We start from the raw sequence: 24607 nt of genomic DNA on the forward strand, positions 1-24607 counted from the left end.
CGCAAACCTGAGGTACCTGTGCTTGGGATGAATCGGCACATGAAAGTGAGCATCCTGGAGATCGAGAGACACCAACCAGTCCTCATGTTGAAGGGCCTGGAGGACTTGTCCTTCCTGAGGAGCTTGTTCAAACCACGCAAGTCCATGATGGGTCTCAATCCCCAGACTTTCTTTGGGATCAAAAAATATGGGGGAATACCATCCCTTGTTCCTCTCCGCTACAGGCACCAGTTCTATGGCGCCCTTCTACAGCAGGGATTCGATTTCCTGCACAAGGAGCGGATCCAGACTCTTCAAAGAACTTCCCGGTGGATTGTCGTGAGGCCTCTGCCGGAAAGGAAGACAGTAGCCGCGGGCTATGATCTCCAGAACCCACACATCCGAAGTAATGGCACGCCATTCTACAAGATGCTGCGCCAGCCTTCCCCCAACCGGCGAACCATGGGACATGGCCTCATGACTGAGCTGAAGCAGCTGCAGCAGTGCCTGAGAGCAAAGAGCAACTGCCCGTGCGGCTTTGGCACCTCGAGTACCTTGTTTTCCACCTCTGGTACTCCTACGTTGGCCCCTTTGACTGGCAGCGCCCCTCGATCTACCAAAGGAAGAGTAGTATCGAAAGGAACCTCCCCCCCATTGCTGTCCCCTAGGACGAAAAGGCAGAGGTTGACGTACCGCAGCGCTCAACGACTTCGCCTATGGCTTTGGAGGTCTGCAACCTCTCAAGGCTCTTGTCAGCCTTGCTGCCAAAAAGATGGTCACCATCAAAGGGCATGTTGAGAAGCCAGGACTGTACATCAGGAGCAAACCCTGACTTCCGCAACTGTGCAAACCTGCGCATCACTGTGCTCGCCGCCATGGACCGGCTGACAGTCTGCCACGTCCAGACCCGACTGAGCGGATTCACACATGGCATCCTTGCCATCCTGAACAAAGGCAAGAAATCCATCCTGTTCCTCCCCTTCAGGAATATGTTCAGCCGCCAAAGAAACAATTCCACAGAATGGGAGTGAATCTTGCCAAGGCACAAACTGAGTTGGCTGCCTTTAAAGCCATACCCCCAGATGAAACACTTTCTTCGCCATACCGTCAAAGCGCTTGTCGTCCCTATCTGGAGGGATGGTAGGGCACGCAGCCTGCTTTGCTGGGGCCCTAGCCGCCTACACCACCAAACTCTCTGGAGTGGGGTGTAAAGACAAGTAGCCGGGGTCGCCACTTGGACAGTATTTTTTCGGTAGCGACTTATTCACTGCCGGGAGACACTCTGGAGCAGTCCAAGCCGCCGCCACCCTTCTTTGTAAAGCCATATGAAATGGGTGGACCTTGGTCCAAAATATCTGTCAGGTCATCCTGCAGAAAATCCAAAGGTGGAGCAGACCACCCCAAGTACTCAGTCATCCTCGACATGAGACGCCTTTATGACGACTCAGCGTGTGTACCAGGCTCAGGCCTGCCAAACTCAACCTCCGGAGAGTTGTCCAGCCCACTGGCGTCATGTAAGGATTGACGCAGGTCTTCCATCTGGCTATGACCAGATAACAGGTCATCAGGAACCTCAGGAGGAGCAAATCCCTCCACATCTGACCCTTCATCCAACTCCGATATGTAATCCAAAGGTTGGAATAAATCCCTGGATGAGGGTACAGAAAAAGGTTCAACACAGGCCTCACTGATTTACTCAGGGTTTCCACCGGTCTCCGGGCCACCTCCGATAAAGCCTCCTCAAAAGGCGTCGACGGAATAGACATCGAGTGAGGCGCCGACAGCTTTGACAATGGCTTTGAGGCCGGAGCCCCGAGTGTGTGCGACGGCCTCGGCGCCGATGAATTCCTCAGAGGCGGAGCCTCAAGAGCCCCTCAATGGACATGGCGCTGATGGCGTCAATGCCTCTTAGAAGGCTTCACAGGCTCAAAAGGTCTCGAGGGCGTCAAGGACTGGGAGCGGGCATGGCTAGAGCGATCTACCTTGTCCGATCGGGACCTCAACGGCTCCCAATGATCGTGCCGACCGCCCGAGCCTGAAGGTGTACGATCGGTGGCCCTAGCGCGTTCCCTGCCGGCTTCTCTCGAAGGCGCGGAAGGAACTGAGCCCTGCGATTCGAAAATCGCAATCATCTCCTTACGAAATACGTCCCATTCCGCCAGAGAGGAATGCTTGTTGGGACAAGCTACACACCGTCTGGCGGAGTCCTCGGACGAGGAAGGCAACCTGTGACGGCATAGGCAGAGGAATGGCGGGAACCACTCCAGGATCGAGACCCAATGGACTTGCGCCGACGCCGAGAGTCGCCCCTCGAATCGTCGGTCGAAAGCTCCGCGGATTTTGATTTACGGGGTTTGGAAACCTTACCCACAGATTAACTGCCCCCGCAAGGCCTTCGACGTCAAAGACTGGCATTCATTGCAGTCATCAGTGACGTGGTCCTCGCCGAGGCACCACAGGCAGATGTCGTGCGGGTCTGTAAGCGACATCTTGGAACTGCAGTTGCAGCACTTCTTGAAGCCCGACCTCAGGGTAGAAGACATGATTCTCACAAAACCAAGTACAAAGAACCGAGTCAACAGGTAGAAGAACCGAGGCGAGCCGAGATTCCGAAGCGAACACGTTCGCGGAAAAAACGGAACTGAGGCTGGAGGAGTCGTGCGTTCTACTTATAACATCCGGTGACGTCGGCTCGAGGGAGGCCCTCGAGGGACAGCTTATCGACGACGGAGACGAAAAAATTTCCAAAGCAGCACAGCTGTGGTGATACCCGTCATAGATGTGGAATACGTCGGAGGACAGTCCCCTCGAAATATATTTAATTACTCAACAGTTGTATAACATTTCACTATACTAAGCAAGTCAAAATCACAATCATAATAAATACACCACACCATTTCCCTTAAATTATAGACAAGTTAAGCTCTCAAAATGAAGTGGGAGCAAAATGACACTCCAGCAATTTAGAAGGGAGGGAAAGACAACGTTATCAGCAATTAGGCAAAACCAACAGGTAAGAATTCTGAGCAGTTGAACAAGAAAGACTACAGTGAGGACATCAGCTAGAAAAAGCTTGGGGCCAAAGTCAATAGGTCAAAAGTCTTTTGCTCAAGATCACACAGTTCAAGGTAATTTGCGGTAAAGTTTGTGGTACAGATTCCGGACAAGGTTGGTTGGTAGAAAAGTTAGTTCAAAGAGAAGAGAAGGACAAGCCCTCGGATTGGCGAAAGATTTCAAACACTTTCCCCGCGGCTGAGCGAAACGCACAACCAGATTTTTTGCACAGTACCTTGAAACAGAGAAGGGGCTGTAGCTGAGGCAGACGTTCCTGGTAGTTCCTGCAGGCTCACGGTTCCTGAAGCGACTGTCAGACTGATCAGAAGTAGGAAGACTGGAGGTTCCTGCACTACCCAGGGAAGAAACCAGCAGCAGCGCCAAACTAATAAAAGGTGCGCTCTTTAAAACCCAAGCAGGGTCCGACCTTCCTGGCTTCCTGGCTATCCAGCCCACTGTAGCTCTGTATAGCAAATTCGATCAGAGGAGGGGTCCTGGGTTGTAGTTTGGGCGAACTGGTTGGTCCCACCAGCTCAAGGGAAGAAGTTTCCTGGAGGATCTGCTCAGTTGTCGGATTTGGAGATTCAGACCTGCAGCAGGGCTTCAACGGGCGGTTCAGTCGTTGTAGGGGGTCCTCTTCTTCCAGTTCCTTGTTGGTTCTTTCGTTCCAGTGGCGTCTTTCCAGTCCCAGAGACCTTCTTTTTATGCAGTTTTCCCCCATTCATACAGCCTGGCTCTCAATCACACAGCAGGGTGGCTGGCCTGGCGAGGCCAGTCCCCTTAGCCAATCAGACAAGAGTGCGACTTGGGTTACCAAGGGAACCCATGGCAGGGGTCCGAAGATCCCTCCCTCACATCCTGCCTAGACTATCAGGCGCCTTAAGGAGGGCTTCCGTGCAGAAGCCCGCGAAAAGACAGCAAACAAATTCATTTAATTTACATTTTTAACGCGCTCACACCCCGCGGACATCGAGGCGCTGTTACAGTAATTTGTTGGGTGTTAGTTGCGTAATTGTTTTTTTTGTCTTAGTTGCGTATTTATAACGAGGTTAAACACCGAGATTTCTAAGCACGGACCCGGGGATCGAACCTGAAGTGCTTTGTTTCGTCTTGCTTCCAAAGCGCGCACGTTGCCTCTGAGCTATCCTCCCAGGACAACAAAGGAGTCATCCCCGGTTTGGCACGCAGAGAAAAACACGAGAAAGACTAACAAAGAAATGGCTAAACCCAGCCGGAACCAAAATAAAATGCATTTGGTCAAGCAGGTTTATGTTCGATGCTAATATAATAGCCTAAAACATTACCACGTCCTATAAGATAATCGCGATAGGAAAGTTAGGGTAGATACCACTGCCACCGGCCAAGTCTTAATGTTAAGGGAGCGAAACAATGCCCCAAGAGGTACAGACAAAAAGGGATAAGAGTTAACCCTTTCCAATACACCATGTAAGATGGGGTGTACTGGGTCTGTGGTTTAAAGGGACTATATAAAGTTATTGGCAACTTTACCCGTTTCTGGGGGACAGTAGTCAGCCCCAGAAAAATGGAGTCAGTGGGAAGTCTCAAAGACAACCCTGTGTCATTGCACTGACAGTGCTGTGTAACACAAACATTGTTACACATGGAGTAGGTGAGGCTCCAGTGCCCAAGATCACACAGAAATACACATACCAAAACACATGTAAGAGTGGGAAAAAAGGCTCACACTCTTACCAGGTGAAAGAAAGAAATCCTAGAAATCCACCAAAGCTGCTAGGGGACTCTTTAGGTAAGGTAAATCAGCCATTTATAAGAATTCTCCCCAACAATAGCCCCCATATCAGGAGACTTCATGAGGCCGAGGAACCTCTCAAAGATCCGGTCCTCGCTGGCTAAGGAGGAGGGCACTGAAGAGGTTCAAGGCAACTGAGGCTGCTGCCGACCCCTAACATAAGGACGCAAGGAGAAGCATCCCTGTGCATAAGTAGGCCATGTACCTGGTTGATGCCAGTCCCACCTTGATAGTCGCTCTTCGACGAAATCTTGCAGAGGCGAACAGGTATCCCTTTCTGGCCTGTTGGCCATCTTGTTGAGCTGCCTACCACGTGGCTGTGACATGTTGCTCGGCTCATCGCTGCGATCCTCTGCCAAGTCTCTTGTGTGAGGCGCGCAACTTGTCTAGGTGTATTAACCTCGACCCGGGGGTCATTAGAGCTGCGTTCAGGCGCCCCCTTGGACGTACTGCCGGTAACAGGGTGTAGCCCCTCGGCCATGATGCCGGTACAAGGGCGGAGCCCCTCGGGCGCAAGCGCGGTAAAAGAGCCTAGCGGCCCCTCAACCCTGACACCAGGAGGTTCTGAGGACCCTTCATCCCGAAGGCCGGTAGCTGCGACAACCTTGGTGCGCGAGTTGGTGCAAGGACCCGATCGGTCCCTACCGCGTAGGAGAGTCCCTGGGAAGGAGTCTCCCTTGCAAGGTGCAGATGAAAATATAGGCCTTACCTCGGACCTGGAACGTCTCACGAAACTCTTGAGGTCCTCAAAAGACCGCTGGAAGAGCTCCCTCCACCTGGCTAGTCTGTTCTTCAGCGCTTTCATGCCGAACAGGCTTGCCAACTTTGGTCTGGGCCAAGGCAACGTAGGCAGAGGGCGTGGGGGTCTGAAGTTGGAAAAGGCCCTTTGCAGGATGGACACCTGCTGAATCCTGACGAAGTCGAAATGCGCCGGGGAGGAGCTGTGGCGTCTGAGGACCAAGTAACTAATGAACAAAAAGACAAAATTAGAAAGGAAGAATCCGCACGTGGAATTACATGGCCGAAGCCAAACCCAGGAGGCACTGGTGAATTTGGCCCGTTCCAGTCGGTGCGGAAAAGGGAACTGAGGTGTGGTGCCGGAGGACGGCAGAGTCCAGGCAGCGCATGCTCCCAGAGCCACACCTCTAAATTTAGAGGGGAAGAAGATTTTTCTAGTGAAAAACATTGTCTCCCGTCCCTCGCGAGGGACGCCCATGCAGTATGGAGGTAAGGGGACAGCACATAAGAGTACTACGGGGTTGCCCAGCTCTTGTGTAGCTTTGCTAGCTCTCGGTTGAGACAGGACTTCGTTACCTTTGCAGAGTTGCTTGCAGAATTGAGTTTTGTCAAAAAGTACATATCTGCTTTAGAATATTAACCATTATTTTATTATCTCCCATTTTCCTTTTGACACCAATATCGGTATTGCTCTAAATGTACCGGTGATATATCTATGTCAACAGTGTCCTAGTTATTTAAGTCACCTCAAGGTGTAGGAAGTGGTTGCGGGTTAAAGAATCAAATACAAAGTTTTGAAATGCAATACTTTCGAAACAAAAGGACCGAGGGAAAAAAAAATTGAATGCACTTTTTTGGGGGGGTCCCCCGCCAATCCCCCATTTTTTATTAAAAACCAATAATTATACCTATACCAAAACCCAAAAAAAAAGCCACATTTAAAAAAAAAAAGTCTTTTTTTCAGTCCTTTTGATTCCAATGTATTGCATTCGATCCTTTGGAATTCGAAATAATGACTGGACACCGTAGGAAGTGTGCGCGCCATCCCAAATGGGCATCTGATTTATTGAAACAGTGTAGTTTTGAAGTATATTATTGTGTTACATATATTTGTTCCCTTCTAAAGAAGGCTTATTCAACTGACTGTTGAGTGTAAGTGTTTATTTGGATACTTGTCACTGAATCTGTGTAATAACACTACAGCTCTCATTGATCCCTCTTGAGATAAGCATGGCCGCTCAGTCAATCTACAAACTTGTGTAGTACATGCTTATACCAAAGGTTGGATTAATTATTTCCAAGAGGGCAAGGCTGGTGCAGTCTCCCACCGGGTACTCCAGAAAATCTTGCCCAACAGGAAGAAAAAAGAAAGGACAAGGAACACTAAAAATGTCAGAAACACACAAGGCATGGGCCATTTTTGTAAAATGAGCACCCATGTGTGCCTTTACCAGGGCGGTGAAAACAGCCCACGGTAAAGGTGCACCGAATTAATAAAGAGGTTCACTGCCACCAGCCATTTAAGGTAAGTTGGTCCTTGAAACATAAATGTTGCATTTAAAATGAGAAGGGGGATACTCAGTATCTACCTAGTAATCCACATAGGGTGGACCCAAGAAAATTAAAAAATGGATCCAAAGATCCTTTCTACCCTTGGGAACTGTAGTTCTCAAGGTTAGCCAGAGAAAGTTAAAAGGGAAGCCCCTAGGGCAACCCAGCAACAAAAAGAATGCATTGCCAAAACGTTGTCAAGGAGAACACTTTCAAAAGGCACTATGGGGAGTCTTCAAAATTACACCCATAAAAAGAGCAAAATATTCAGTGAGTGCAGAAAAAGGGTCCCAGACCGAGGTATGAGGAAAAATCATCCACCAGTAAAAGCAAAAGGTACAGGGGCTGACAGGTCAGGAACATTTATTTACTTGCATTTGTAGAGCGCACATACAGCCCACAGGCATTGCAGCGCTTGCATGTCAATGAACGGAAGCTTAATTGTTAATACAGTGATAGTCTTAGTTACAGGCATGTTAAGTAAGCAGATAACATGAGGCTTAAGATTGACAGATCAAACAAATAGTCTGGTTTTAATGGCTTTGCGGAATGCCAGATGGGAGTCAATCATCCAGCGGTGGGCGGGAAGGGTGTTCCAGAATGAGGCGGCCATAGAAGGGAAGCTAGTGCCACCTGCGCGCACTCTCCTGCTTTTGGGAGTCGAGATCATGTTGGTGTATGCCACTCTGGTAGGCCTTTGAGAGGAGAGTTTCTGGAAGCCAGGTAGGGAGGTGCTAGGTCATGAAGACACTTATGCGCGACTGAAAGGGTTTTGAAGATTATCCTTTAACTGGCAGCCAGTGCACCCGCCTTCTTGTAGTGGAGATGTGGTCCCTCCTAGAGATCCAAGTGGCAGCCCTGAGTGCGTTGTTCTGGACCACCTGTAGTTTAGCAATGTTTTTGCAGGAGGTCCCTGCCAGGAGGGCATTGCAGTAGTCAAGTCGTGAGCCGATGATTGCCCTAGCTATGGTGAGGAAATTGGGCAGGGAAAGGAAAGATCTGCCTGCATTAAGTAGTTTGGAGAAATAGGCAGGTGAAACAATAACTGATTTTTCTATCCATGGTCAAGTCCGAGTCAAGTTAGACGCCAAGTGTTTTGATCATTTGTGAGACGGCAACGGGAATGTTGTCGACAGCGAAGATGGAGTATTGATTACCTAGTTTGCTGTGGGGGATCCAACCGGCAGAAGTTCTGTTCTTTCGCTGCTGAGGCATAGCCAGTTCTGGGCCATCCACGATTGGATCTTAGAGTAGATTGAGTTGAGCGTGATGCTGTTGGCCTGGTAGTCCACCGAGGGGGGAATAAGTACCTGTGTATCATCTGCGTAATTTGTATAGGATATGCCCAGGGCGTCCAGCAATTTGAATAGTGGCCTGGTAAACAGGTTGTACAAGGTGGGTGCTATGCAGGACCCCTGTGGAACTCCGCATTTGATAAGGCTCAGTGTGGCACAGGCTGAGTTGGAAAAGACGGAACAAGTTACTTACCTGTAACTGTTGTTCTCCAGCATGGGTCTGGCATGGATTCACATGCTCATGAATATTCCCCGTCGTCAGGCTGGGAATACTCGGTAAAGAAAAAACCAGTATCAGTTTCGTTTCTGATCTGTCTTTCGTAGTAATAACCAATCACTGGTCTCTGCGTCATACTGACCACAGCCAATGACTGCCCTCTACCTAAGCACCGCCTCTGGCAGCCATCTTCAGATTTGGAAGCACGTGAAGTGGCAGTATGACCAAGTGAAGAGCCGCAGAGGGGTAGGCGGGAGGGTTCGCATGTGAATCCATGCCAGACCCATGCTGGAGAACAACAGTTACAGGTAAGTAACTTGTTCCTTCTCCAGCATGGGGTCTGGCATGGATTCACATGCTCATGAATAAAGAATACATAGCAGTACACACATGCACAACCACGGGAGGTGGCAAAGGCTCAACATTAAGCATCACATCAACTCAACATTAAGCATCTTACCTCCTCACCAGGCTCACCTCAGGCGAACAGGTTGCGCAGCACTGCTTGGCCGACCCTGGACTCCTCCCTGGAATCCCGGTCGACGCAGTAGAATTTCGTGAAGGTGTGCGTCGACCTCCACGTAGCAGCCCTGCATATGTCCAGCAGGGGCACACCAGATAGGAACGCCGTGGTAGCTGCGATCGCTCTGGTGGAATGGGCTCTCGGACGGCCAGGCAGCGGTCGGTTTGCCAACCGGTGACAGTACATGATACAGCCGGAGAGCCATCTGGAGATGGAAGCCTTCGAGAGAGCCTTCCCCTGATTGACAGGTCCAAAGTTCACAAAGAGTTGTGACGTCTTCCGAAAACCTTTCGAGCGGTCCACGTAGAACTTCAGCGCTCTAGCTACATCCAGCGAGTGCAAAGTCCTCTCAGCCGGCGACGAAGGCGACGGGAAGAACACAGGTAACACCAAGGGTTCGTTGAGATGAAAGTCCGACGGTACCTTGGGCATGAAGGAGGGGTGCGTCCTGAGCACTACCCTCGTGTCGTGGAAAGTCAAGTACGGGGCCTTGCAGGAAAGGGCCTGGATCTCTCCCACTCGTCGTGCGGAGGTGATGGCCACGAGAAAAGCTGTTTTCCACGATAGAAACTTCAACGGGGCCGAGTGCAGAGGCTCGAACGGAGGTCCCATGAGTCTGGTCAGCACCACGTTGAGCTCCCACGCCGGGGCCGGAGCCTTCACCGGCGGGAACGATCTGAACAGTCCCTTCATGAACTCTTTCACCAGACGATGAGACCACAAGGACGTCCGGCCCGTGGTTCTGGTGTAACGGGAGATCGCAGCAAGATGAATCTTGATGGACGCGTGTGCCAGACCAGCTTTGGCCAGCGTCAGCAGGTACGGCAGCACTTGGGGAGCCGTAATCCGTAGAGGGTTAATCTTCTGTGCGTGGCACCAGACAGAGAACCTCTTCCATTTGTGTCCGTAGCATTTAAGAGTCGAGGACGCCCTGGCCTTTGCAAGAACCTCTCTGCAATCGGCCGGTATGTCGTATCCTCCAAACTCTAGCGCTGCAGGAGCCAGGCCTGCAAGTTCAGCGACTTCGGGTCGTGGTGGAGGATGGCGCCTCCTTCCCTGGAGAGTAGATCCGCGTCCGCCGGCAGCTTGATTGGCGGGGACGCCGACAAGTCCAGAAGGTCCGGGAACCATATCTGCCTCGGCCACGCAGGTGCGACGAGGATCATCCTGCACCGTGACCTCTTGAGCTGGTTGACGAGCCGGATTAGCAGAGGCAAGGGAGGGAACGCGTAGAGGAACAGGCCCTCCCAGGGGAACGAGAAAGCATCGCCCATGCTCCTCGTCTGGGGAAACCTGCTGGCGAACCTCCGGCACTTGGTGTTCGTCGCCGTCGCGAACAGGTCGATCTGGGGTGTGCCCCACCGTCGGAAGAGGCGATCCACCAGATCCTGCCGTAGTTCCCACTCGTGGCACGAGCGCAGCTCCCTGCTGAGTGAGTCGGCGATGGTGTTTTTTATCCCTGCCAGATGAAACGGCACCAGAAGAATCCCTTGGGCGACGGCCCAATGCCACAGGTCCTGCGCCTCCTTGGACAGCGCTGGGGACCTGGTTCCGCCCTGTTTCCTGATGTAAAACATGGTGGTGGTGTTGTCGGTGAAGATCCTCACCACCTTGCCCTTGAGGGACGGAAGGAAGGACCTGAGGGCCCAAAACACTGCACGGAGCTCCAGGACGTTGATATGCAGGGACTTCTCCGTCGGGAGCCAGAGTCCCCTTGCGTGCAGATTTTCGGTGTGCGCTCCCCACCCTTCTAGGGAGGCATCCGTGGTCACAGTCACCTGGTGGGCTGGGGTCTGGAAGCCCATGCCCGCCGTCAGATGCGCGCGGGTGCCCCACCACCGTATCGCTCGTCGGAAACTCTCGTCGAGCTTGATCCTTTCCTCGAAGCTGCCCGTCGTCTGGATCCAGCGCGCATCCAGGAACTCTTGCAACGGGCGCATCCGGAGCCTGCACATGGGAATGAGGTAGATGCAGGAAGACATCATCCCGAGGAGGGACTTGATGGACCTCACTTTGGCCGCGTCGGCCACCAACATCCGTTGCACCTTGCCCAAGATGGTCCTGGTCCTCTCCTCCGACGGGGAGGCCAGAAGGGACACTGTGTCGAGCCTCGCTCCCAGAAACAGTGCGACTTGCGCGGGCACCAGGTGGGATTTGGCGTAGTTCACGGAGAATCCCAGGTCCGTGAGGAGTTGGACGGTCCTTGCCGTGTGGACCACGGCGAGCTCCCTCGTCTTGGCGCGGATGAGCCAGTCGTCCAGGTAGGGGTAGACGTGAATCCCCTCGCGGCGCAGCTGCGCCGCCACCGGTGCGAGGCACTTGGTGAAAACCCTGGGTGCCGACCGTAGTCCGAAGGGAAGGGCTTTGAACTGGTAATGACGCCCTTGGACCACGAATCTGAGGAATTTTCGGTGCCCCTTTAGGATGGGAATGTGGAAGTAGGCATCCTCCAAATCCAACGACGATAGGAAGTCTCCTTCCTCCAGCTGACCCAGGACGTGCTGGAGGGTGACCATCCGGAACTTCTGCGCCTTGATGAACTTGTTCAGGCGTCGCAGGTCCAGGATGGGGCGCCATCCTCCCGTCTTCTTCTTCACGAGGAAGTAACGCGAGTAGACTCCGGAGCCCCGAAGCCTCTTTGGGACGAGTTCGATGGCGCCCTTTCTGAGCATCGCCTTTACCTCCAGGAGAAGTTGAGGGACGTGAAGTTCTTTCCTGGCCACGGGGGGGACGCGCGGGCACCTTCTTTGAAACTCGAGCGCGTGGCCCCGGGCCAGGGCGTCCAGCACCCAACGGTCGGTGGAGATGGACTCCCACACGCTGACGAAGCCCGCCAGCCGGCCTCCCACCGGGGTGCTTCGGTGGGGGCCCGACCCCACGGCCGGTTCAATCCTGCTTGGACGCGGCCTTGCCGCCTTGGCCTCCTTGGCGACGACGGCGGGGTCCGCCAGACTTGCCTCGTCCTCTGTAGGCCTCTTGCGACGATGAGCGGGCCGCTTGACGGTAGGAAGCGAAACCGCCGCCGGAACCTTTGGAGGCGCCCTTGCCTCCACCGCTCCGAAAGGGCGTCCGCCGTTGCTGCAGTACTCCAAGGGCCCGGGCCGTCTCAGTATCCGCCTTGATGGCCTGAAGGGAATCGTCCACTGTCTTCCCAAACAGGTTGTTCCCTTCGAAGGGCATGTCCAGGACCCTGGTCTGGACGTCCTGCCGAAAGTCCGTAGCCTTGAGCCATCCGCGACGTCGAAGGCAAACGCCGTTGCCCATCTGGCGGAACCCAGTGTCGGCGATGTCCGTCGCCACGGTGATGGCGTGGTCCGAGGCCACCTCACCTTCCTGCAGGATCTCAAGGGCCTCCGCCCTCTTGTCGTCCGGCAGAAAATCCAGCAGGGGAGCTATCTTGTACCAGAGTTCCCTGTCGTAGCGGGCCACGATAGCCAAGGCGTTGGCCGCTTTAATCGTCGTCGCCGCCGACGAGATGACTCTGCGTCCCATGGCATCCAATTTCTTTCCCTCGCCGTCCGGCGGGGAAGTCGACGTGGAGGCCGCACCCCCCCCCGCTTTCTTCCTGGCTGCCGCGGAGACGACGGAGTCCGGGGTAGGCTGCGCCCGGAGGCATAGGGGGGCCGAGTCCGGGACCCGGTACTTTTTCTCGTACCGGTCTCTTTTCGCTGGCGTCGTGGAAGGGTTCTTGAGGAGGGAAAGGCCCTCATCCCAAATGTCGTCCAACAGAGGCACTGCGAGGACCGTCTTCCTCTTGGCCTCGCGCCGTTGGTAAAGGAAGCCTTCCTTTTTCTTCTCCTCAGGGCAGAGTTGGAAAAGCTCGGATGCCCTGGCGATCATTGAGTGGAACGATCCAATCTCGTCGGGCGGAGAAGCCCTGGTGGGAGGCGACGACGGAAAATCCTCGTCGTATGCCTCGTCGTCCGTACCCGTCGCTGCCGTGTCAGTCCCCGTATCATCCCCTCGGGTGGACGGGGAGGAGGGCTGGACGGGGCGCGACGGTTGAAAAGGAGGCGGTGGATGGATCCTTCTTTTCTTGGTAGGGGGAACACCAGAAGGTCCCGGTTCTGGATCCCCCGACGGGAGAGGTTCCTCCGTCGGTAACGGTAGTCTCGTCCTTATCTCGGAGCATAAGGACTGTATAGCCAACAAAATGGCCGCTGAGTTGTCTTGCGGCGCTGGCAGAGGGGAATCCGACGGGCGAGCAGGGGCCCCGTCGGTATCCTCGACGATGTCGTCGTCGTCACCTGCGTCGGGGCCCATTCCGACGGGCTGGTCTTGTTCCACGCCTAGGCCGTGGCTTAAGACCTCGATCAGTTCCTCTTCTGAGGTTGAGGCCGAATCTACGACGACGCCCTGCCCCCCCTTCTTCCCCACGGAGGGTTTCACGGGGGTCCTATCGATGGGCACGAAAGAAGACTCCCTCCGAGGAGGCAGGGAGATTCTGGGCCCCGAGGCCGCCACCACTGGTGCAGCCTCCACAGGCTGGGCCAGGGCCGCCGCGACCGTTTCGATAGAGGGCTTGGTCGAATGGATCAAGGCCTTCACCACCTTAGGTGCGCTCACCGCCTTATCCTTGAGGGAGGGGGCACTGCCACGCTCCTCCTCTGCCTTAGAGCTCGACCGGGGTCTCTCCAGGAGTTTCGCCGGGTGCTCGGCCTTCCTCTTACCCGACCCAGAGCGTTGGCTCGTGGTTGATGGTGCCGGGGAGGGTGCGCCCTGCCTGGCGCCCGTAGAGCCCGACCGTTCGGCGCTCCCGGTGCCAGCGGACTCGCGGTGCTTGGCCTTATGTTGGGCCCCCGTCGCCGGGGCGCCCTCAAAGGTCTTAGAAGACCGCTCAGATTTCTTCTTCTTCTCGCCAGACGGGCTCTTACCCTCCAGCCAGCTGGCGAGACGTTGATGGCGGTCCTTCATGGTCCGTTCCGACATGTTGCCGCAAAACGCACAGTCCTTCTCCACGTGCGTCTTGTCCCCATGAAGGCAGTAAAGGCAGAAAGAGTGTTCGTCCTCCTTGAAGACGTTCTGCAGCTGGCATCCAGGGCAGGCCCTGAACAGCTTTCCGGGCGTCGAGCTTCCCTTCTCCTGGGCCATCTCCGAGACCGGGCCTGAGAAGCTTCTGGAGTCCTCCGAAGTGTAGCTCGACGAAATCTTCACCCTTGAGGGGCACAGATGAATCCGACACGGGTCCCCGTTGATCGGATGTAGGATCGGTGGAGCTTGAGGCTCTTTTGACCGAAAGAATCGAAGTTTTTGTGAAAAAGCGCGAAAAAATAGCACTAACGCTCGAGAGCAATAGCACGAGGATCCCAACACATGAACGTGCGGTAAAAATCTGAAGATGGCTGCCAGAGGCGGTGCTTAGGTAGAGGGCAGTCATTGGCTGTGGTCAGTATGACGCAGAGACCAGTGATTGGTTATTACTACGAAAGACAGATCAGAAACGAAACTGATACTGGTTTTTTCTTTACCGAGGATTCCCAGCCTGACGACGGGGAATATTCATGAGCATGTGAATCCATACCAGACCCCATGCTGGAGAATTTCATAGCCCTATCTTGCAAGAATGAAGTGATCCATTCACACGCCTTGGTGGAGAAGTTGGCAGATTTGGCGAGTTGGTGACAAAGTGTGCTGTGGTCAACCAAGTCAAACGCCGCCGACAGATCAAGGAGAAGGAGAAGCGCATGTTTGCCTGCGTTTTAGGTCATCCATTTGATTCTTATGGGCCAGGAGAGCCGTTTCGGTGCCGTGGCGAGGACGGAATCCAGACTGCTGAAGACCTAAAAGGCAGTTATCCTCAAGGTATTTCTGAACGTGCAGATAGGTTGCTTTGTCCAGAATTTTTAGGAGGAAGGGGACTGTGGTGAAGGGCCTGTAGTTCCCTGGACCAGTGGGTCGATGGATTTTTTTTTTTAAGGAGCGGGCGGACCCAGGCTTCCTTAAGGTCAGATGGGACATGGCCGGATTGGAAGGAGGCATTAATGAATGCTGTGATAAAGGGAAATAAGGTGGGGGCACAGTCTTTAATGAGATGTGCTGGACACGCATCACCTTTACAATTGGAGGGTTTGATGGTTTTGAGGAGGGCAGCAACTTCAGTTTCACTCATTTCCTTGAATTCAAAGAGATTTGGTTTGCATGGTTTTAGGAGGGTAATTTTGAAGGTCAGTGAGAAGGTGAGAAAGTGCTTTTTGATGGGCAAGGATTTTTAATTGTAGGGTGTTAAGTTTATTCGAGAATGGCAGATTGGATGTTGTTGCACCATTTGACATCTTTCAAGAATGTGGGGGTGGGCATGACGGCTTTTCCAGCTCCCGAAAGATGCTGAAGATTTTTTTGGTCTCCGATTTAGCGTTGGATATCCTCGTACTGAAGGACGCTGCTTTGACGCTAGATTTGTATTCCCTAGATATGGCATCAAAGGCCTTTTTAGAGATCTCATTGGGGTTTGTTTTCCGTGCAGAGTGCACGTCTCTTCTTGGAGCGAAGCACTAGCAGCTCTTGAGAGAACCAGGTATTGTAATGTTTAACTTTCTTTGCTTTCCTCATAGTAAGAGGAGCAATGGCGTCTACGGCCTGGGTAACAGCTGTTTTGAAGGCCGTGGAGAGGATATCAGGGTCCTATGAGAAGGGAGGTTGCAGTGTGGGCACTTTTAAGAGGGAGGAGATCTTTTCAGCAATTAGTTGACGCAAGCTTCTGGTGAGGGCAGCGGGATCACAGGACCTGGAGACCCTTTAAGGGTGTTAAGGTCAAACTGTAGGTAGTGGTGGTCAGACCAAGGGATGGGAGTGTTGCCGGTGAGGCGAACAGAACAGTTGGTGGCTAACCCAGTCGAGAGTGCAGCCTTTGACATGGGTAGGTCCTTTGACATGCGTGAACCCAAGTGGGCATAGGGCTTTACCCAGGGCAATGGCCTGGGAGTCGCTAGGGTCATGAAGTCCAAGGTTCAAATCGCCTAGGAGCAGAACCTTAGATGTTTTTTTAAAGTTATCTGAGAACGCGTGCAGCAAGGCATCATGGAAATCAGTGCTGCGACCCGGGGGTCTATAGACTAAGTGGATGGCAATGGTGTGATTCAGGGATAGGTTAATTTTGAGTAGAAGGTAGTCACAGTTGTTAACAATTTCCCAGTCAATCTTTCTGACATTGAAGCAGTCTTTAGTAATTAATGCAACACCGCCGCCTCTTAGGTGGGGACGGTCTTGTCTAAATATGGTGTATCCTTCTGGGACCGCGAGGGTAAGGGCGGGGCCTGATGCCTTGTTAAGCCAGGTTTCAGTGATCATAAGGAGGTCCAGGTTGTCCTTTATGATGAGGTCATGGATATCTAGGGCATGCGCTGGTACTGAGCGGGCATTGTATTTGTATTTATTTATAAAGCGCAACCAGGCCCGGAGGCATAAGGGCGCGTAAGTTCGTTAAAGAGTTTCGTTACAGTTACAGGAAGGTACAAGCAATGCAATCAGCAAAAAGTTCCAATGCAGTTACAGTTAGGAACAAACATAATATAGAAGGTGCATACAAAGATACAATGAATTACAAAGTGAGCTGGCAGCAGTCTGTCATGCTGGGGTCAGGAGGTTAGTCTGACATGTAGTCCAAGTTATGGAGCCAACATTTCGTGTTATGTTTGAACCGGTTAAATGAGGGTTCTGCTCGTAAAGGCGCAGGGATGGTGTTACATAGTTTGGAAGCTTGTACAGAGAAGCTAGCTCCACCCAAATTGTGAAGTTTGAATCTCGGAATGGTCATGGTGTTAGTTTGTGCTACTCTGAGTGGTCTAGAGGAGGTGTGAGTTGGTTGGTAAGGTATGCTGGAGCAAGGTTAGCTCTGGCTTTGTGTGTAAGGGCCAGCGTTTTGAGTGATATTCTATGCTTGACAGGGAGCCAGCGTAGATTACGTCTGGTCTCGGATATGTGTGCCTTTTTGGGAATGTTGAGGGCAGCTCTGGTGGCATTGTTTTGGACTACTTGTAGTTTATTGATGTTTTTGTGACTAGTGCCCAAGTAAAGGGCGTTACAGTAGTCTATTTTGGAAAGCACTAGTGCTCTAGCGAGAGTAATGCAATTAGGTACGGAAATGAATGGTCTGCATGCAGTGATCAGCTTGCAGGTGTATGCGGCTGATGAAGCTACTGCATTGGTTTGCTTGGAGAAGGATAAGGTAGCATCAATGTAAATACCAAGAGTTTTAGTGTCATTTGATACTGGGATGCGATTGCCATCTATGGTAAAGGCTTTGAATGCGGGATTAAGATTTTTGAGTTTGGCATGCGTGCCCAGGATGATCAACTCGGTTTTTTCGTCGTTGAGGCACAAACCATGGTGTGCCATCCATGCTTGTATAACCGAGTATATTTCATTAATGGTCGTGCTGTCTGTTTCGTAGTCACCCGAGATAGGTATGAGTATCTGGGTGTCGTCCGCATAGTTGGTATACGTGACACCCAGAAAGTCAAGGATATCGAAGAGGGGTTTCGTGAATATATTATAAAGAGTCGGGGACACGCAGGAGCCTTGCGGGGCTCCGCAGGGTACTGGTGCAGGCTCAGCAGAATCCGTAGGAGAGAAGACCCTCATGGTTCTGTTCGCCAAGAAGGAGCTGATCCAAGCCGTGGCGGCATCTGAGAAGTGTGCTGCAGATTTCAGGTGGTGACAGAGTGTTTGATGGTTAACCAAATCAAACGCTGCCGACAGGTCAAGCAACAAGAGGAGTGCAAGTTTGCCATTGTCTTTCAAGGTTGGGATCTGGGTGGTAAGGTCAATTAGTGCAGTTTCCGTACCGTGTCTCTGTCGGAAGCCTGATTGCCTAAGCCCTAGGAGATTATTTGTTTCTAAGTAGGCCTGTATTTGTAAATAGGCTGCTCTGTCCAGTATTTTTAGTAAGAACGGTACAGTCGTTATCGGTCTGTAGTTAGACGGGTTGGCTGGATCAAGAGTGGGTTTTTTGAGGAGTGGGATGACCCTAGCGTCTTTGAGGTTGTCAGGAACTATTTCGGATTTGAAGGAAGTATTGATGAGGTTAGTGATGAATGGAGCCAGATCGTGCGCAGCTGCTTTAACGATCGGGGCAGGGCAGGCATCACCTTGGCAGTTTGAAGGTTTTAGTTTCCTGATGATGTTTTCTACTTCCCAAGTTGAGAGGGGTGAGAAGCTGAAAGGTTTGCAGTTTGACTGAAAGGTCGAATGTTTGTTAGGTGGCTGTGTGTAGTTAGGGTCGGCTAATAGTAAGGATTTTTTTGCGTTGATTTTGGATTGTAGACGATCTATTTTGTCTAATAAGGCTTTCTGAATATTACTACACCATAGTGTGTCAGTAATACATTTGTCAGTGGGGGATTCCAGCTCTTTGAGCATCTTGAAGAGTTCTTTTGTATTGGATTCCGCTTGTGTAATCCTTTTGCTATAAGTGTCTTTTTTTGCAAGAAGTATGGCTTCTTTGTAGCTAGAGGAGACTAAGGTTAGTTCAGACTTGTTAGAAGCTGTGGGATGTTTTTTCCAAAGTGCCTCAGCGGTTCTTTTGGTTTTACGTAATTCTCTTAGCTGTGGCGTGAACCAGGTGTTAAGGTGACGCTGTGGTTTCGGTTTCCACAGTTTTAGAGGGGCAAAAGAATCCAGAGCTTTGAGTATAGCCTGGTTGTAGGTGTCCACTAGAACTGTAGGGTCAGCGTCTGAATCAGTATTATTCAGTATAGGGAGTAGTATAGGTAGGAGTTTGTCGGGAGTAATATCTTTCTTGTTTCTCGTGCTGATGGCAGGGGCGATGATGGGCGTCGGGTGGGTTAGCTTTGATAGGAAAGGTTACTTTATGATGGTCCGACCAGATACATGGGTCAATGGATAGGAGATCAATAGAGCAATTGATGTGTGATAGCCAGTATAGAGTTCTACCTTTGATATGAGTGGGTTCGTGGATAATGTGCGTATGACCCAAATCAGATAATGTGTTGGCTAGGTCAAAGGCGTTAGTGTCCTTAGGATCGTTGAAACCAAGGTTGAGGTCCCCAAGTAAGATGGTTAGGGAATTAGGTTTGGTGTTAATAGTTATAAGTGAAGCAATGTCCTCAATGAAAGAGGAAATGGGTCCTGGTGGTCGATAGATGAGATGTAATGTTGCTGTGTGGTTGGGTGAGAGAGGTAGCTTAATTGACAGTGATTCAGCAGATGGGATTTGCGCGTCTTGGATGACTTTAATGTCAAAGGTATTTCTAAATATGAAGGCGAGTCCGCCTCCCTTAGTTTGAGTGGTGTTTCTGTCAGATCTAATAATGGCATAATTATTAGGTATGGCGAGGGCCAGAGGGGCCGGAAGCGGCATTAAGCCAGGTTTCTGTGACTGCGAGGACATCAAGGTTTTCATAGGTTATAAAGTCAGCGATGTCGAGAGCATGAGCAGGAAGAGACCTAGCATTCACCAAGGCTGCTTTGATGAGTTTGCCTTTTCTTGGAGGTTTTTCAAGTGGTATCAGTGGACTGTGCTGAAGACTATTGGCTAGATTGACAAGAGTCAATGGGTGCATTAGCGTAGTTACTCACATTTAAGGATGGCGTTGGGTGCAGGGGTGGGTTTGGCAGATTTGGGTGATGGAAGGGGAAGGGTGGCGGGGGCAGAGAGGTTATAATTAGGCATGGGTAAGATAGGACATAGGGGAGGTGGTACGATGGTTGTAACAGGGGCACATAGGCTAACATCAGGAGCAGGCACAGCAGCAATCTTAGGCGCAGTAAATGTAAGAGGGGTACATAGGCTAACACCATAGGCGAACATCAGTAGCAGGCGCAGTAAATGTAACAGGGGTACATAGGCTAACATCAGGAGCAGGCACAGCAGCAATCATAGGTGCAGTAAATGTAACAGGGGTACATAGGCGAACATCAGTAGCAGGCAGAGTGTCCGAGAGAATATGCGAGGTACAGCCGTTGGTGGCAGGGCGGTGCATAGCAGGGGGTGTGGGTGTTCTGGGTTGAGAGTTCTTTTGAAGTCTTGCAGGTAAAGGGGGCCCAGTTACACCGATTTGCGTATCACAGGAGGAGGAGGTGAGCGTGACGGGACCAGGATGGGTGACGAATGAGCGAACAAGGCGCTAGTGGGCAGCATGGTGGATAGAGCTGGTATCCAACAATATGGGCAGGAGGGCTGCAGCTTGTGCTCGCACAAAGGTGGCAGGGGATACACGGAGCTGAGCCGCCACAGGGTGGGAGGAGCCTTGACCCTTACCAGAGGGGCGGCCGTGAGCAAGTCTGGCTCGTAGCCGTGCATTACGGCAGTGCAGGGTGGGCGTGTAGTAGTGATGCACGGTGGGCGAGGTGCGCAGGAGGCGGCGTGCATTTCTTGCAGCAATTAAGGGTTTGCAGTGGGGAGTTGCGAGTTCGGGGCAGTGCTTCTCACCCTTACCTTCCAGGAGCGGGCGCGTCGCGACGTCGAGCAGTGGAGAGCTGCTGACAGGGAGCTTGGCCTTTTCTGATGGCCTTCTCTGTGCGGCTTCGCCTCGCGGCGTGCCTCCCTTCCATTTAAAGCAGGAGGGGAGGACCTGCAGAGGTGTAGGGCCGAATCAGGTCGCGTATAATGGCTATATATTTTTTACCCAACAGGGAGTGTGGATCTCAATAGAAAATAGAAACAACAAGTATGCCTTTACCATCGGGAACATGGGTTCCCACAAGTAAAATTAAAGAAAATACAAAGAAAGCCCAGAGGGCTCCCGGTAGCACTGCACAGATATGGAAGAAAACATAACTACATGAATAAAGTACAAAAAAGTTATTAACAAGGGTTCCCATATACAGAGTAAAATAATGAGTGGGGAAAAAAGGCTCCCACTCAGAAGACTATCGAAAAACCCAGGAGTCTAGCAAAAAAGTGGTGGGGTTCTCACAGGTGAACAATTTGGCATAGAAATGAAGTCTACCCAACAACATTTACATAGGAAAAACGCAGTAATGGCAGAGGCTTGAACCCAGCTGAAGGCTCAACTTTACTCTGTCCCCGTTGTAGTCCCAAATGCTATGCATGCTGCGGCTATGAAGCACATCGATGGGTACATAAAGGGTAAACCGCACAGTATGTTGTATACACTGGGTGCCGTCTTGGGGCGGTGCATTCAGTGCCTAAACCAAAGTACAGTAGCTAATGCAACATGTACATGGGTGAAATGCTTGCACAGAAAGGAAAGGTGGTTTCAGTCTAGCACCACATTCTCTAGTCTGCAACTGCAGTTTTCATTAAGTTTGAGGCTTGTTTAAGATAGAAAACTGGAAAAGCATATAGACTTAATTTTATAAAGCACACATTTAGTGAACAGACTACTGGAGTAAAGCTATTAAATTGAAAAAAGAAAATAAACCTACCTTTAGAAGTATTTCAGCTAAAGAACCAATCATGTGTAAGGCTCCATCCTTTTTACGTGGGTCTGTGCTTGGCTCCGTCAGAATCTGATAGCAAAAACCCATGGTCTTCTGAAGAACCTATATACAACAGATAATGCATTTGTTTAGAGCTCAAACTAATTGCGTTTAGCAAAATATTACCAACAGGTCATTCTGTAAAGTTGGAACATGTGACACGTACAATAGGGCAAAGCTAGCGAGCACCCGGATACTCTCACCATCTCCAAGCATAGTATGCGCATAAATTAGATGGCCAACTCCAAAAGGAGGAGATGACCAAGTGTGCAGACCCTGCGGTTTGTAGCAAAATGAGGGAAAAGAACAAGTTACTCTTACCTGTAACGTTCTTTCGATGGGATGGTCCAACGACGTATTCCATATCTATGACAGTAATCACCACAGCTGTGCTGCTTCAGAAAATCTTTCGGCGTCTGCGTCAATGAGCTGTCCTCGAGGGCCTCTGTCGAGCCGACGTCACCGGATGTTATAAGAAGGACGCACGTAGCCTCAGTTGTAGTTTTTCCCCCCAGAACATGTGGCACCAATCTTCTGCCAGTATGACCACAGAAAGCCTTGCGGAAACGTAAGCTGCAATCGCATAAGAAATTCTGAAGCGGGGAAGGCAGGGAGGGAACGATATGGAATACGTCGTCGGACCATCCCATCAGAAGAACGTTACCAGGTAAGAGTAACTTGTTCTTCGAGGGGATTGGGTCCTCCGACGTATTCCATATCTATAACAGACTCCCAAAGCAGTACCAACGTAAGGAGGTGGGAAAAAGAATTTAGAATATACAAATTTAGAATGCCCAATCAAATTGCAGAGTAAAGGACTGCCTTGACAAAGGCCATATCCTGCCCATGGATAGAATCTAGGGAGTAGTGACGTACAAAAGGATGGACCGAAGCCCAAGTGGCTGCATCACAGATGTTACGAATAGGAACACCCCTCTGCAGGGCAATAGAGGCAGCCATACCCCTAGTCGAATGGGCCCGTAAGCCTACAGGAGGATCCTTACCCGCCAGGCGGTAACATTCAGAAATTGCCAAGATAATCCATCTAGAAAAAGTCTGCTTAGTCAGAGCTTGTCCCAAACGCCTTCCAGTGTAACCAATAAAGAGCTGATCGTCCACTCTGACCGGGGACATGTGCAAAATGTAGAAACTTAAAGCTCTCCTAGGATCTAACCTATGGAGCCTCTCCTCGTCCTTACCAGGATGCAGAGGATAAAATGCTGTAAGAACAACCTTCTGGCTTAAATGAAATTCCTAAACAAAAACAACAGGAACTATTTTTGGGTATTTATACTGTGTGTTGCCCAAAATCGTTTTCACACTAAGGAAGAGACAGTTCTGTCGAGTGGGGAAGAGTTTTTCAAAAAGCCAATAAAACGAATTGCGCTTTCCAAGTCGTCTCTTGTGCACTTGTGTTGTTCTAAAAGACACATGCTCTACCGCCTTGGTTTTTGCATGTGTTAGCTGCCATCCAAGATTGGCCATAGCTTCAAGATTTCTTTCTTGATCTTGTTAATTAGTGGAATTGTCCAAACGGTAGATGCCTGAGAAGGAATCTACCGTTTGGACAATTCCTCAGGTATCGGAGAAACTGTACCACACTACCAAACTACAATCTGCAATTAGCAGGCCTTGCAACCAAACTCTTCAATAGGGGTTATCCAAAAAGTATAATCAAACAGGCACGCAAACGAGCCAAGAACATCCCACGTGAAGTCACCATGGAACATCATGCCAAGCCGAATGAAGCCCACAATACCATAACAGCAGTAATGAGCTTCTCTCCACTATTTAACAAGATCAAGAAAGAAATCTTGAAGCTATGGCCAATCTTGAATGTCGGCTCACACAGTATAGAAACTCCGAGGTTTACATTGAAAAAAAAGAAGAACCTACGTGACTCCCTTGTACATTCATACAAAGAGAAAGAACCCAAACCAAACACTGTGGGGACCGAACCCAGCAACTGGCCACACTCCTTGTGGCACATGCAACACCTGCTCCAGTACCAAGAGAACCACCTCCATCGACATAGGGTGGCATTTCCCGTGGATTCAGAAAACCCTTACGAACTGTAATAGTAGCAACGTGATCTACATCATTACATGCCCCTGTAATAAACGCTACGTAGGCATGACAACACGTCCAATCAAAACACGCCTTGCATAACATAGATCATGCATCCGCACGAAGAAGATCACGGTGCCTATGGTGGAACATTTCCTAGCCCAAAAACACACCCCGGCAGATTTTACATGGACAATAATTGAAAAAATGGCCATCCCCACCAGAGGGGGGGGAAATATACAGAACCTGCTGTTTAGACGTGAACAACTCTGGATTTTCCACCTTAAAACAGACAAGTCCGGGCTCAACAAAGCCACGAGCTGGCAAACATTGGCAACCCTATAAGCTAGACTGACAGCTGGCCAGTGTTCAACCTTTCCATTGATTTGTGCTTCTATTTGCATTCCTTAGATCGTTTGCACTCATGTATGAAATTGCTATGGGGTCCTGCTTTTTGTGAGTTATCGCCTGTGAGTGTGCATTAATGCAATGTAATTCCATGCAGTTTCGGTAATTTTAACATCCACCCCACCCATAGTACTGACAATGTACCCACCCGACCCATTGACTCATTGTCGTGGTCACCCTGTTTCTGGGACCCGCGGTGCCTGATTCCGCGATGGCCGCCGCCTCCTCCATATGGGGCGGCCATGTTGGAGTCCGGCCCACGTGACCGCGGGGCACACCAGGGAAACGTAAACAGTTTGCGAACGCGGCCCGTAACGCAGTCAGAGACGACCGCTCCAAGGTAAGCGACCACCTTTTGCATCCTACCTGGGACAGCCACTCCCCCATAGCCTGGTGTCCAAGAGGAAGACACGCGGCTCAGCGTGTAGACTTAGGGTGCCCTTTGGTGTACAATTGCTAAACTTCCAGCGGCAACGCCGCGTGCGTGCAGCTCCATACAGGAGAAACACCCAATTTGGTTAAAATATATAGAAAATGTTTTGCTGCTTGTCGCTTTTCCAATATGATGCACTCAGGCATCACAACTGACAGTAATTATATAG

The 24607-nt window shown here is 51.0% G+C and overlaps 1 protein-coding gene across 1 annotated transcript in view; it reads right to left on the minus strand.

The window, feature by feature from the left end:
* The window catches only part of IPO7 (importin 7), a 1018209-nt gene that overhangs the window by 466081 nt on the left and 527521 nt on the right, over positions 1–24607 (minus strand). Inside the window, exon 12 of the mRNA XM_069623670.1 lies at positions 21477–21593. Within this exon, the coding sequence (XP_069479771.1) occupies positions 21477–21593 (117 nt within the window). The remainder of the gene's footprint in view (positions 1–21476; positions 21594–24607) is intronic.

This window comes from Ambystoma mexicanum, chromosome 11, assembly GCF_040938575.1.
Source record: "Ambystoma mexicanum isolate Mex_15411 chromosome 11, UKY_AmexF1_1, whole genome shotgun sequence".
In the NCBI taxonomy this organism is placed as follows: Eukaryota; Metazoa; Chordata; class Amphibia; order Caudata; family Ambystomatidae; genus Ambystoma; species Ambystoma mexicanum.